At 43.5% G+C, this 12,285-nt stretch overlaps 1 protein-coding gene across 1 annotated transcript in view; it reads left to right on the top strand.

Moving 5' to 3' along the window:
* Positions 1–3,045: 3,045 nt before the first annotated feature.
* Positions 3,046–12,285, top strand: part of cacnb1 (calcium channel, voltage-dependent, beta 1 subunit) — a gene marked incomplete at both ends in the record, with an annotated part of 37,311 nt that continues 28,071 nt past the window's right edge. The window contains 2 exons of the mRNA XM_083649181.1: positions 3,046–3,135; positions 10,842–10,928. Coding sequence (XP_083505307.1) covers positions 3,046–3,135; positions 10,842–10,928 — 177 coding nt within the window. The remainder of the gene's footprint in view (positions 3,136–10,841; positions 10,929–12,285) is intronic.

The following is a 12,285-nucleotide window of genomic DNA, read 5'->3' as shown; positions in this document are numbered from 1 at the left end:
TTTTTGCTAAATCAATCAATACGATATTGTTTTTCTTTTTCCCAAACAGGTTTCAACAGTTGTGTTGATTGATTCATTGATTTTATTCATGGATATAGCATACAAAATCCAAGGGATAAACATGTAAAAGTGCGAACACTTATTTCCAACATGGTCCCTAAATGTGAAATCATGAACCTCAGGCACTTCTACCAGGTTCTAAATTAGAATGCACCAAAAACAACGCCTCATGATAAACAGAAATTAAAGCAGTGGATAATATAGGAATACAGAAGTGATACACAGTGAAGAGAAACACACTTTTAGAGGGTGAGTGTTTACTCCAATAATGCCACACTGTAATATAATAAAGGCCATGAAAATAGAATCAATCATTCAACATCATGTTCACATTCAGCTTTCATACTACCATCTTGTATTTTGGCCCCAAGCTTTTTTCAAACATCTGAGTAGGCTAGCTGACAAGTTCGGCTGGGAAAAATTTGGAGGGGAAAGTGAATGAGTAACGCTCTTCCATCCCTCAGTAACCACTCTTAGCTCCTATGGGTTTATGCCATAAAGGGGAATGTCCTACCCAGGACAGTTCAGTATTTGTAAACCTGCACCACTCCTCTTAAAGCTAGAGAGAACTCCTGAATTTTTTGACCCCTGATATATTCTCTGCTATTTTCCACCTTGATTGCAGAAACATTTTATTGTTTGAATGTTAGAATCAGAATTAGTTTTATTGGACAAATACATTTGCAAATACAAGGAATTTGACTTGGGTGAGTCACATTACTGTAAATGTAACTTTTGGAAATCAAAGTATAGAAAAAAGTATAGGTTTAAGTGATTTGTCAAATGTAGCAGTATAGTAAATAGTAAATATCTATTATAAAAACAAATAAATATCTATTTTTTATACAGTATAGCTTCTCTGTTGGACTTTATTGATTGCACTGATAGGCAGCTGTGGAAGTAAGATAAAAAAGAAGAAACAGAAATATAGATTGGGGGAATATTGCACTGGGGCTGGGTGTTTTGATCACTGCAGGGATGTAAAAGTAATAATAAAACTATTGGCTACACATGAGTTGGAATGGTGTAAGTTATCAATATCTATCCAGCCAGCTGAGTATATAGTGGTTGTATAGTAAGTGCAGTAGAGTGCTGCTGTTGTCTAATGTGATGCACACAATTTGGACCACCGCTGCATGAAGGTTGGACCATCGGGGGGAGCTAGTTTTTGTGCCTGGTTTTGGTTCTGATTGTTGGGAGAACACAGCTTGGAAGAGATGGGGTGGGAGATGGAGCTATCGTCCATGATCCTGGAGTTGTAGAGGTATTTATAGGGTTAAGACTGTATATAATTTAGGATTCATGTGATTCAGCTCAGTTGTCACGGCTATACAATTAAAATAATTTTTGAATGTTTTGAGATTGTAGCCTTAGGCTATATCTCAATTATAACACGAATTATAGGCTTGATTCTCTTACTTCTACTTGTGAATAAGAGTTATTTTATTGAAGGCCAGGTATGTCATAGACAATAATGTGAGTGTTAAAATGATCCCGAGATATGTCTGTGACATTATAGAGCTCTCATGGGTTTCCCAGGGAGGCACCCACATTTTGAGATGGTTTGTTGTCACCTGTCGCTGACTGAAACCTCTGATCATTTCTTCATCTCGCCATTTTCCTCCCAGTGCGGACCTCCAGAAGTCTTCTCATCATCAAGTTCAACATAGCTCAAGGGTCCCTGGAGGTTCATGGAGCCCAGTTTGGGAACCCCTAGCTCAGCCTAAACTGTCCGTCATCATAAGCCCATCTGTGTGCCAAAAAGAGCCACCGGCCCTGTTGCTCTCTCTCATCAATCGATAAGTGAGGGTGGGGTCTGTTGAGCGGGGCGTGGACCTCGGCGCCCAGCTGGAGAGTCTCTTTCGAGCGCGTATGGTTCGAGGAAGGAAGAAACCGCGTCAAGACAGACAGGGGAAGACAGTGCGATACCGGTAGTTGCAAGATGGCCTTCAAAATTAAAGCATCTATGATTTTGTCACATTAAACAAGTATTAGTAGTAGAAGTAGGCTAGTAGGCTAGCTAGCCTTCTAGCGGCAGTTGTAAAATTAAACAATTGCTAATAACCACATGTAGCCTATAGTGTCTCACTATGCTCTTCTAAACAGTAGACTAGCTCATTGCTAACATCTTTTGTGGGTGTAGTTTCTGTGGGTCCGGTTTTCTACCAAATACATTTCAGTCAAGTGGAGACTCTTTTTTGATAAATTATAGGTAGGCCTATTTAGCTGTGTGTGTGTGTGTGTGTGTGTGTGTGTGTGTGTGTGTGTGTGTGTGTGTGTGTGTGTGTGTGTGTGTGTGTGTGTGTGTGTGTGTGTGTGTGTGTGTTGGCGCTGTGAATCACTGGCTCTCCTGGGTGTTTACCTGTCTACAATGCTACATCTAATGGATAGGCAGGGCCCTGACCCTGAATAAGCAGGTATTAGTATTGGACAATGAATGAATGAAAGTAGCCTACTGAGCCTGAGGTGTGCAGGGGGGACATATATGCTGAACATATAGGCTATGTGAAAGTCTTTTAAAAACACATAGCCTACACCTGTTGTAATTACAAGGAATTTAGGTGGTGGCTTATTCTGTAGGCTTAAAATAGCCTACTGAAGTTGTGAAGTATCCATTTTACAGTCCTTTTTATTAGCCTAATCCAATACAGCCAATATTTGTAGTAGCCTACTAGGCTACTATAGTCGATGATGTCATTTAGGAAAAATGTAGTCGCTACAGGCTACAAAAAAATGTTTTATTCTGAAGGTACTGACAGGAAGTATGCTGTTATTCTGTACGCATGACGCTAGTGTAAAATGCCTTGTGCGCCAGTGCGCAACGCCAGGCTGGAGGGAGGCAGCTGTTGTTATTATACTAAGGACCAGCCTAGATAGATAAACCGAGGAAAACAGCTCCGTTACTCTCGCTGAAATTGACTATGTCGATACCATCCTAAACACACGAAACACAGCATAGAATAATAATAAAACAAAGTAAAATCAATGGTACAGAAAAGTAGTATGTCCAGGACGCCTTCCACCTCAACCCAGGAGATCCAAATGGACATGTTCGACCATCATCCACACACACAGGTAAGACAGCGTGGAATAGATGGAGGGGGGGTTAAAATCCAATATCGACAGAAGAACGGAAACACTCTGTAGGCTAGACGGTAACAGACCGACGCTAATTGCTGGAACGAGCTATTTTCACAATAACCGAGCATGTTTGTCTGAGTTCGTATTCGACGTAAGCTTAACAGGTTGTTCCTCAATTAAAGTGTTTTAACGTTACCGTGCGGAGGCTAAAATGCTGTTTAGTGTACGCGGCACTGATTTAAGCGTGAATTCCCATCCATGTACGGTAATAATGAATTCGGCGAGGAAGAAGCAGGAATGATTGAATCATTTCGTCAGAGCGCGTTTTTTTAAGTGTTGTAGTCTGTGCCTCCTGTGGTTTGGGATGCGTTATTTCATCCATGGCCTGCGTCTAACCCGTAATTGGATTGCTTTTAATAATTCGCCGGCGTGTACTAACCACATTATGTGGAGATGTGATGATGTAAGGCATATGTCTGGTGCTTAACGAGGAGAAAACCACGCCTTGGTGTAGCATATTAACTAATATGTAATTACCAAATCGGATGAATATTAATCTTTTTAAAATTTGATCTGCCCAGCAGCTATGGAGGGTAGTCTAACCAATCTAATGTGAAATAGTCCTACCTTAATAGATGGATCCTAAGTTGTCATACTTGAAAGCATAAATTGTAAAGTAATATCCTACCATACAGCCTATAGCCTATGTCCAGTCTTACATCTACCAAAATTGTCATGAAACTTGTCACAGTAACATTAAATATAGCCAGAGATAACATTCACTGACACATTTCCAAAAACCACGCACATTTCTATGCCACTTGGTGTATTGAATAGCCTATGGCTACTATAGGGTATTCATTCAATACGCCAAGTGGCATAGAAATGTGTGTTCAGGGATATCAGTCAATAGGCTATAGGGCCTAGCCTATTGAATAGTTATGTTATTCCTTTCCTACACAAAATGTTACCCCAAAACTTTGGACAGTGTAACTTTTTCCACATGCAAATAGCTTTTCAGAAGTGCTATGATGTGGCTGGACTTGTGGGCAAGATTAGTCATAATAATTTAAATGGGAGGAATACAAAATGATCAGAATCTCCAGAACGAACACACCTACGCTGAGCTCCATCATTGTCTTTTTCCAGAGGAGAGAAAAATCACCACACCTAAGCATGCCAAGTATAGGCTACATCCTGCTCTCTCTCTCCTTTTCACTCCTACTCCTCCATCGCTCTCTCTCATCAATGTCCTCCCCTCCTCACTCCACCATATCCCCCCTGCTTTTGTATTCACTTTGCTCTGAATGTCTCATCGTCTATTTTTCTCTCTCCATCTCACCTCACCTCCTGGCTGTTTTTAGCAGTCACATCTCTATCCGCTTGCGTGGCACTGGTGAGAAACAGATGGACCCCCTCCTTCTGCCAGGCAGCAGGGAATGGGGTTTGTGTGTGGCACCTCCGATCAATTAGATATGAAGTTCATGTACACTGGCAGTGGGTCATGCTGACATACTGTATTTATTTATAACTCAGCTGTGGGCAGACAAGCAGCCAGGGACCCGCCTTTATTTTTTTCAACTTTATGTTTTATTGGGCAAAGTAAAAAAAAAAATCAGAATCAGTATCCGCTTTATTGGCCAAGTACTGTCTGTATGTAGACATACAAGGAATTTGACTCCGGTTTACATCTCTCAATGTGTGATGTCACTCCATTGTAATGTCATCCACTCCATTGACATTGGTTTTGTGGACCAACCAACCAACCAACTGAGGGACTTACATGTATAGAGCTGCTGGCCATGCTGGCTGCAGCTGATAAAGAATATGGCATGTTTTACGTAACAAAGTTGAAGCAGTTTTCTTATTTTGCCCAGTGAATGCATCCAAAAAAGACAAATGTATATACATTTGGGGGCGGCATTTTGCCTTTATATGATAGGACAGTAGGCACACAGGAGAGGTGGGGAGAGAGAGAGGGGGGATGACATATGGCAAAGGACCACGGGTTGGATTTGAACCCAGGTTGGCTGCGCGAAAGACTAAGCCTTTGTGTTACTGGCTCTACAACATGAGCCACCAGGACGCCCTGGTGAATGCATCCATTTTGAAAAGCATTGTATTTTATGTCAATATCCACCAGTAGGCCATCACGATAAGATGTGTTAATTCCACTACAGGAGAGACTTGATGTTCTCTGAAATTAGATGGTAAATGGTAAATGGTAAATGGCCTGCATTTATATAGCAAAAGCGCTTTACAATCAGTAGATAGTCTACATTCACCCATCGGTGCCTACAATCGGGAGCAAGGAGGGTTAAGTGTCTTGCCCAAGGACACAACGACAGCGGCTGGGAGAGAGTGGGGATCAAGCCACCAACCCTTGCGTCATTGGCCGACCCGCTCTACCTCCTGAGCTAAAGCCACCCCAATGATGGGGGGGATTCCATGCATATATATCAGTATTGGTATCGGCAATCGGCCAAAAGAGTTATAAAATATCAGCATATCGGATATCAGCAAAAAACATAAATATAGTGCATCCCTACTACACATGCACATCTGGATTACCCTCATCCACTATCCTCGGCCCCCTCATCAACTCATCACTTCTATCTATGGGACACTACCATTCAGAAACAGAGTACTTATAAAATAATTAGTTACCCAATAAATAAATAAATAAATTCGATTTTCAGATTTCAGATTTTAGATTTTTATTGACTCTAGACCACATTTGTGGTATGGAGTACAAACAAAACATAAAGAGCATCATACAGTGGTGAACAACCAGCATATATCTTTGTTTTACATATAATTTAAAAAGAGGTAGGACATTGCTCAAAAAGTCACCCAATTACGTATAGTCCCTGGTTTCATTGACTGCAGTAACAAAATTAGTTTAAACATAGATGGGCGATTTACAAAAAAGAAGGCATGGAACTCATCTCCCAAACAGTTATCATTACATAAAGTACAGAATCTTTGGTTCCTCTCCAGACAAACTTCTTAAAGAGAAACAAAACAAACAGGCACAACAACAAAAAACTATCTTGCCAAAGGACATTTCAACATGCAGACTGGAGGAGGTGGGAATCAAACCACCGACCTCTTTTATCGAAAGCGATTAGTGGACAACCCGCTCTACCTCCAGAGCTACAGCCACCCCAGCCACTTCAAGCTAAGGTGACCATCAGGCTGTGAATTGTGCATTTTGAAAGTTATTTTTTCCCATTGTGTAAATTCTTTAACTACTGACTCCCATAGTGTCATAGGTTGGAGGGTTTTTGTATGCCAGCTCAGTGTTCTTGCTTTCTTGGCTGCTGCAAGAAGTATAATCTACAGTAGGTTGATCTTTTCCCTGCTCATCATCACTTCTGGGATGGCTCAAAGGATGACCAGCAATGGTTCCCTGGGTAGTTCAAAACCAAATATTTAAGTAAATCAAATATCGCCCTCCAAAAATTATCCAAAAGTGGGCCTCTCCAAAAATATAGGTGTTAGCAGACTCCTCTCCACATTTCCTCCAACATGCACTTGTTTGACTGGGGTCTGTTCTGGAAAGGATGTGAGGCGTTCCTTCTAAAGAATCTACAAACTATTTCCCACTGGAACTCTCTCATAAGTTTGCATTGGTGACTTTATGAGTTTCTGAAGAAATACTTTCCCAAACCTCCACACTAATTTCCAATTCAAGCTAGCTCACCGTCCCATTTTTGTTTAATAGCGTGTTTTTCTTGTTTCATACTAGATAACGCTCTGAGCCTATATAGATTGGATATTGCGGTCTCTTGTGTGCTTTCTGTTTTGAATGTTTATCGTGTTCAACAGGGGAGGAAGCACATTTCTAATATCCTGGAGTCCTGGATTTACTCCCCCCCCCATCCCCCATCCCCCTGCCTCCCTCCACCCCAATACACAGCAGAATAATATACGTGAATTGTGGCCACAGAATGGTGAACTGATCCGAATCAGGGAAGGGAAGGGGACGTTTGCTTATATTAAAGATTGTGTTTGGCAGAGTAGAATATTACATGGAAGGTTCTGGCTGGAGTAGACTGTGATTTGCATTACAGTGATGTTGTCGCATCCCACCCTCGCACTCTCCCGCCCCCCCCAGCCTCGCACTCTCCTGCCCCCCCCCCCCCCCCCCTCGCACTCTCCCGCCCCCCCCCAGCCTCGCACTCTCCCGCCCCCCCCCAGCCTCGCACTCTCCCGCCCCCCCCCCAGCCTCGCACTCTCCCTCCCCATCCCAACCCCATCACATCACATCAGACACTCTTTAATTATACACTTAACCTCTGGGGTTGTTTACCCACAGGAAGCCTCCCCTCCCTACTTCCTCTGGCATTTCCCTGCCCTTTGGTGTCGGGAACTCATCCCATCACGGCTCCGCTGAGGAGACCCCCACCCCACCCCATAGACACACACGTCATCCATCCACCCACCCACCCACCCAGTCACACACACACACACACACACACACACACACACACACACACACACACTCCTCTGCCCCCCCGCCCAAACCATACACTGTAAAAAAAGAAGATGGATGGACGGAGTGCGTGTAACGTCACCCATTGGTTTTCGGACTCTCATTCTGAAACCTATTCACCTTATGCAGCCCGCCCACTTGACCCATTGTATCACGACTTCCTGTTCAAAACGCCGGCTGTTTTACCTGCTCAAACTAGTCTGACTCACCTGGTCAAACCTATAGTTTGACTCACATTATGAGTCAGACTAGGTTTATGAGTCACAGGAAGTGTAAATACAATCGGAACTTCCGATTGTATTTAAACTTCCTGTTAGTCTCTCAAGCCAGACGGTCTCTTCTGAATAAGGTGAATAGTTTGGGATTTTGTCCGCGGCCATCTTGGTTCTCCTGCAGCTCACGTGAGACATGGGGTTTCCCAAAGAGCCGCAGCTCCGCTTGCTATTGGTCCATGATCGGCGAGCTTACGAACCAGCATGCCGGCCATTTCTGGGTAAGCCTACAAAAATACGTCATCCCTGTGGTACTCTATGGGGAAGGACTCACTTTTGGAGCCAGCCTCAAGTGGCCATTTGAGGAACTGCAGTTTTTGGCACTTCTGCATTGGCCTCATTTTTAACAATCGGAACTTCCTCCTCGGCCCAAACCTAACTGTGAACGCGTCACAGAGCTGAAGTTTGTTGATAGTAACTATGAAGCAGTGTCTCTTTACATACTGTATGTACCGAAACCAAATACCACCGGCCCTGGCAATTAAAGTTCTATTCTCTTCTATAGAAAAATAACTGCAATTATCGCAATACGCCTCAATGTAATCATTATATTTTCGCCATTGTGATAAATTAAGCACATTGCTGTATAGGCGAACACCCACGATGCTGCATGGGCAACATTTCTGAGGCACAGTAGATGGAGCAATTTGCCAACAGCAATGACCATCAGTGTGATATTTCACCATACTAAGGATGAAACGATTACCGGTTTAATGATATTGATCAACCGTGATACAATTCCTGATGGTTAATATTACCGTTTCAAAATGTACTTATCATTAAAACCGTGTTACCGTGATTACAGCGCTGTGAAAAACATGGTAAATACTGTCCATCATCAACCAAGGTTCACAACGCCCTTCCAGACGCAGGCAATGACTTCAGTGAGTGTATCAGTACGTTTTGGGTCTGAATTTTCAATATAAAACTAGGTGAAATTATTTCAGTGAATGTATTCATACTTTTTGAACTTTTTCTGCACATTTTACAATACCACGATAATACTATGATACCCGTGATCATTTTGGTCACTATAATCATGATATGAAATTTTCATACCGTTTCATCCCTACATCCCTACTATGCTTTCCACAATCATTTGCAAATCCCAGAGTAAGCCCCAGGTTTGCCCATTTTGATTTGCCACCACAGAAATGTATTATTATCATCCTGTATTATCTTCAACTTGAACATGTAAGACAAGAAGGATATTCCAGCTAGTTGTAGGAGATTGTAAGACGGTAACAGGGCGATTAAACTTGTAACTATCGCAGTTCGCTTGCTGTGCGGCCTCCGGCCCTGTATGAAGCCCACCAACACAGAAGTAAATCAAGCATGACACCCAAGGCCAGAGATATTACTTTTGAACCGCAGGACGTAGAAATGAAATTCAAATGAATTCCTGAACACAGTCTGATATGTCTGATATATATATATAAACGCTGGAAAGGTCGAGTCGTGCATCTGAAGGCCTTGTCCTGCCCCATCTCAGACGACGATGACCATGATAAAAAAATACTCTTTACAGCTACAGGTAGAGGGAGATCACTGCTTTTAGGTAGTACATTTTTCCTAATGATCAAGGCATAGCCAAGAGATACACAGACACTGTGGACAGGTTTGAAGTTTTAAGTGGGCTGGTATTGACTGATAAAGTTCATTGTTGACTCAGGTGTACATACTGTACGTGTGTGTGTGTGTGTGTGTGTGAGGGAGAGAGAGAGAGAGAGAGAGTGAGTGAGTGCGCGCATGCGTGGGGTGTCGGTTTGCTTGGAGCAGGTGTGTGGGAGAACATTGGCAGAATGTCTTGTTTCTTACGGCGTGTACGAAAGAGAAAAAACATGTAGAGGGCAAAAGCTGTCCGAACACTTCGATCAAGTGGAGAGAATGCACAGAGCTTGACATGGCAGGCTTATGTGTGGGGCAGAAAAGCAGGGGGCATCCGGATTTGAACCGGGGACCTCTTGATCTGCAGTCAAATGCTCTACCACTGAGCTATACCCCCTGTGAGATAACTTGCAGGGAAGTGTCACACCTGTGCTGGGGGTGTGTCAAGTTGAGTCGCATCTGTAATGTATTCTCCCCAAGGGAAAATGTTGTTTTGTTTGCAGCAATGGTAAAAAAAAATCTACTTGGTACAATATTTGGTATGAAATGTTAATTAACACTTCCTATTGACTAAATAAGTAGAAGGAAATGGAGTGTAACGAGTTGATAATTCAATTCAGTCTGATATCAGGCGACACCAGCGCTAATGTAATGCAACAGTGATATTAGTTCTAAAAACAAGGTCACATGAACACATTATTAACATAATGCCTTGTTTGCTTGTAACATTATCATGACCAAGCAGTTCCTCGTGTGTGTTTTTACACAGGCAGTTGAAGCCACCGGGGCTTTTGATTGCCAACAGAATGTGATTAGTCGGCATTGCGTCACCATGGTGATGCGGACAGGGTGGGCTCGTAATGCAATGTGCGGCCTCTGCCCAACCCGGATAGGCCATTTGACAGCGGTCTGCCAATCAGATTACAGGGTCCCAGTTTACATCAGGACATGAATAATGACCAGTAATGAAGGCTGTGCATGGCCAGACTGGAACGAGACCAAGACACCATTTCTCTGGTTAGCTCTGCTTCCCATCTGGGAGTCGGGCGGCTCCATCGCTGGCTGTTCCCCCTTATCTGCCTGTCTGATCGTGTTCAGAGGCTTTCCCAAATTGTTGTCATGCGCCCAAAGACTTAACAACAGAGACTTAACAACAGAGACTTAACAACAGGGCTTTCTAAGAAGCATATCAAGATGTATTCTGGGATCTCTACAGTCAAAGCAATCATGCGTCTAACTCTTTTGGTGTTTTTCTCCTTTCTTCCAAATCCTCTTGATTTCCCCCCCTTCCCCCGCCCCGTCCCAAATCCGCCTTTTCTTAGGGAAAGTACGCCAAGAGGAAGAGCCGGTTTAAGCGCTCAGATGGAAGCACCTCCTCTGACACCACCTCCAACAGCTTCGTCCGACAGGTAACGTTTCAGCCGTATTCCTTTGCTCAGAGCGCCCGCCGCCACTTTCTTTTTGTTTTACTTTGTGAAGAATCGTATGAAGGTTTAAGGTCATAATATGTTTTGTAGGATCCTCCTCACCCATTCTCTTACATTTCCCTCCATCCTTGTTGTCCCCCACCAGTCGGAGACCGGGGGGACTATGCATCGGTCTCGGTCTGTTCGTCCGTCCACCTGTTCGTCTGTCCGTCACACTGTAATGTCCCAAATGACCTAAGTCACAGAGCAACCACATTTGGCAGGTGGGTTCCTATCGGCCATCAGCTGGATCTTTTTCCTGCATCATTACTCAAATACAGAGTCAAATCCTCAACTCAACACAAAGGGTTGCAGGAAGAGTCACTGAAAATAGGGGAAACGTGGAAAAGGTCACATGTCAATACAGCTATATTCAAATGATTGATATGAGGTTAGGCCTAACAATACATGCCTGACACCCATGGCAAGCAGGAAACTGATCTGAGGGCAGAATTAAAGGGGTGTCGGTTGCCCCAATGTTTGCAGTTTTATTTTCATGGAGTCAATTTCCCCCTAGTTTATTTGTTATTCTTCATATATCACCGCGCTCACTGCTCTTTGCCTATTTGATCCACTGTGACTGTGAAAAGCAATAGCATCTTCAAACATGCACTGTGTTCTTAATACACCCACCTAGCTCCTTCATCTCCTCGTCACGTCTTTCTCTCTTCAGCTCCGTGTGTCACACAGCCCACTTGGTGCATCTTGCACACTGATGCGTCTTTGATAAGCATCAGCAGTGACAACATAGGCACACGGGGCCTATGCCTATACATAGCTTCAACGTCACATCGCGGAGGTCTCCATGCACAGTTGGAGCTGAGTTAGATGGAGAAATGGCGGTGAAGCGTCTCTCAAGATTCAAGATTCATTTTAATAGCCACCATAGTGAGTAATTAGATTACAAACGAGGAATTTGACTTAGTGCAAGTATGTGAAAGTGTAAGTGTGTAAGTGCAAGGTCACGTCAACAGAAGGAGATGGGGAAATACAGAAAACAATCTCAAATTATAAAGTGCAAAGTAAAGTATTTTTATAAAGTGACATATAATAGGGGGGGTAGTGTCCGTGGGATACTGTCCATATAATGGGGGGGTTACGATAGTGACCATGGGATAATGTCCATGGCGGGGGGAGTGACAAAGTCATGATTTGTGGGGGGTTCCGGGTCTCATCGAAGAGGCGGATGGCAGTTGGGAAGAAGCTGTCTCGAGAGGTTCTGATACTGCCGGACATCAGTCGTTTGCCATGGGGGAGGGCCCTGAAGAGTTTAGGTCCTGGGCAGGCGGGGTTGGCCATG

The sequence above is a fragment of the Poromitra crassiceps genome (assembly GCF_964638095.1).
Source record: "Poromitra crassiceps genome assembly, chromosome: 13".
Lineage (NCBI taxonomy): Eukaryota > Metazoa > Chordata > Actinopteri > Beryciformes > Melamphaidae > Poromitra > Poromitra crassiceps.
This window is presented reverse-complemented; position numbering and strand designations above follow the sequence as displayed.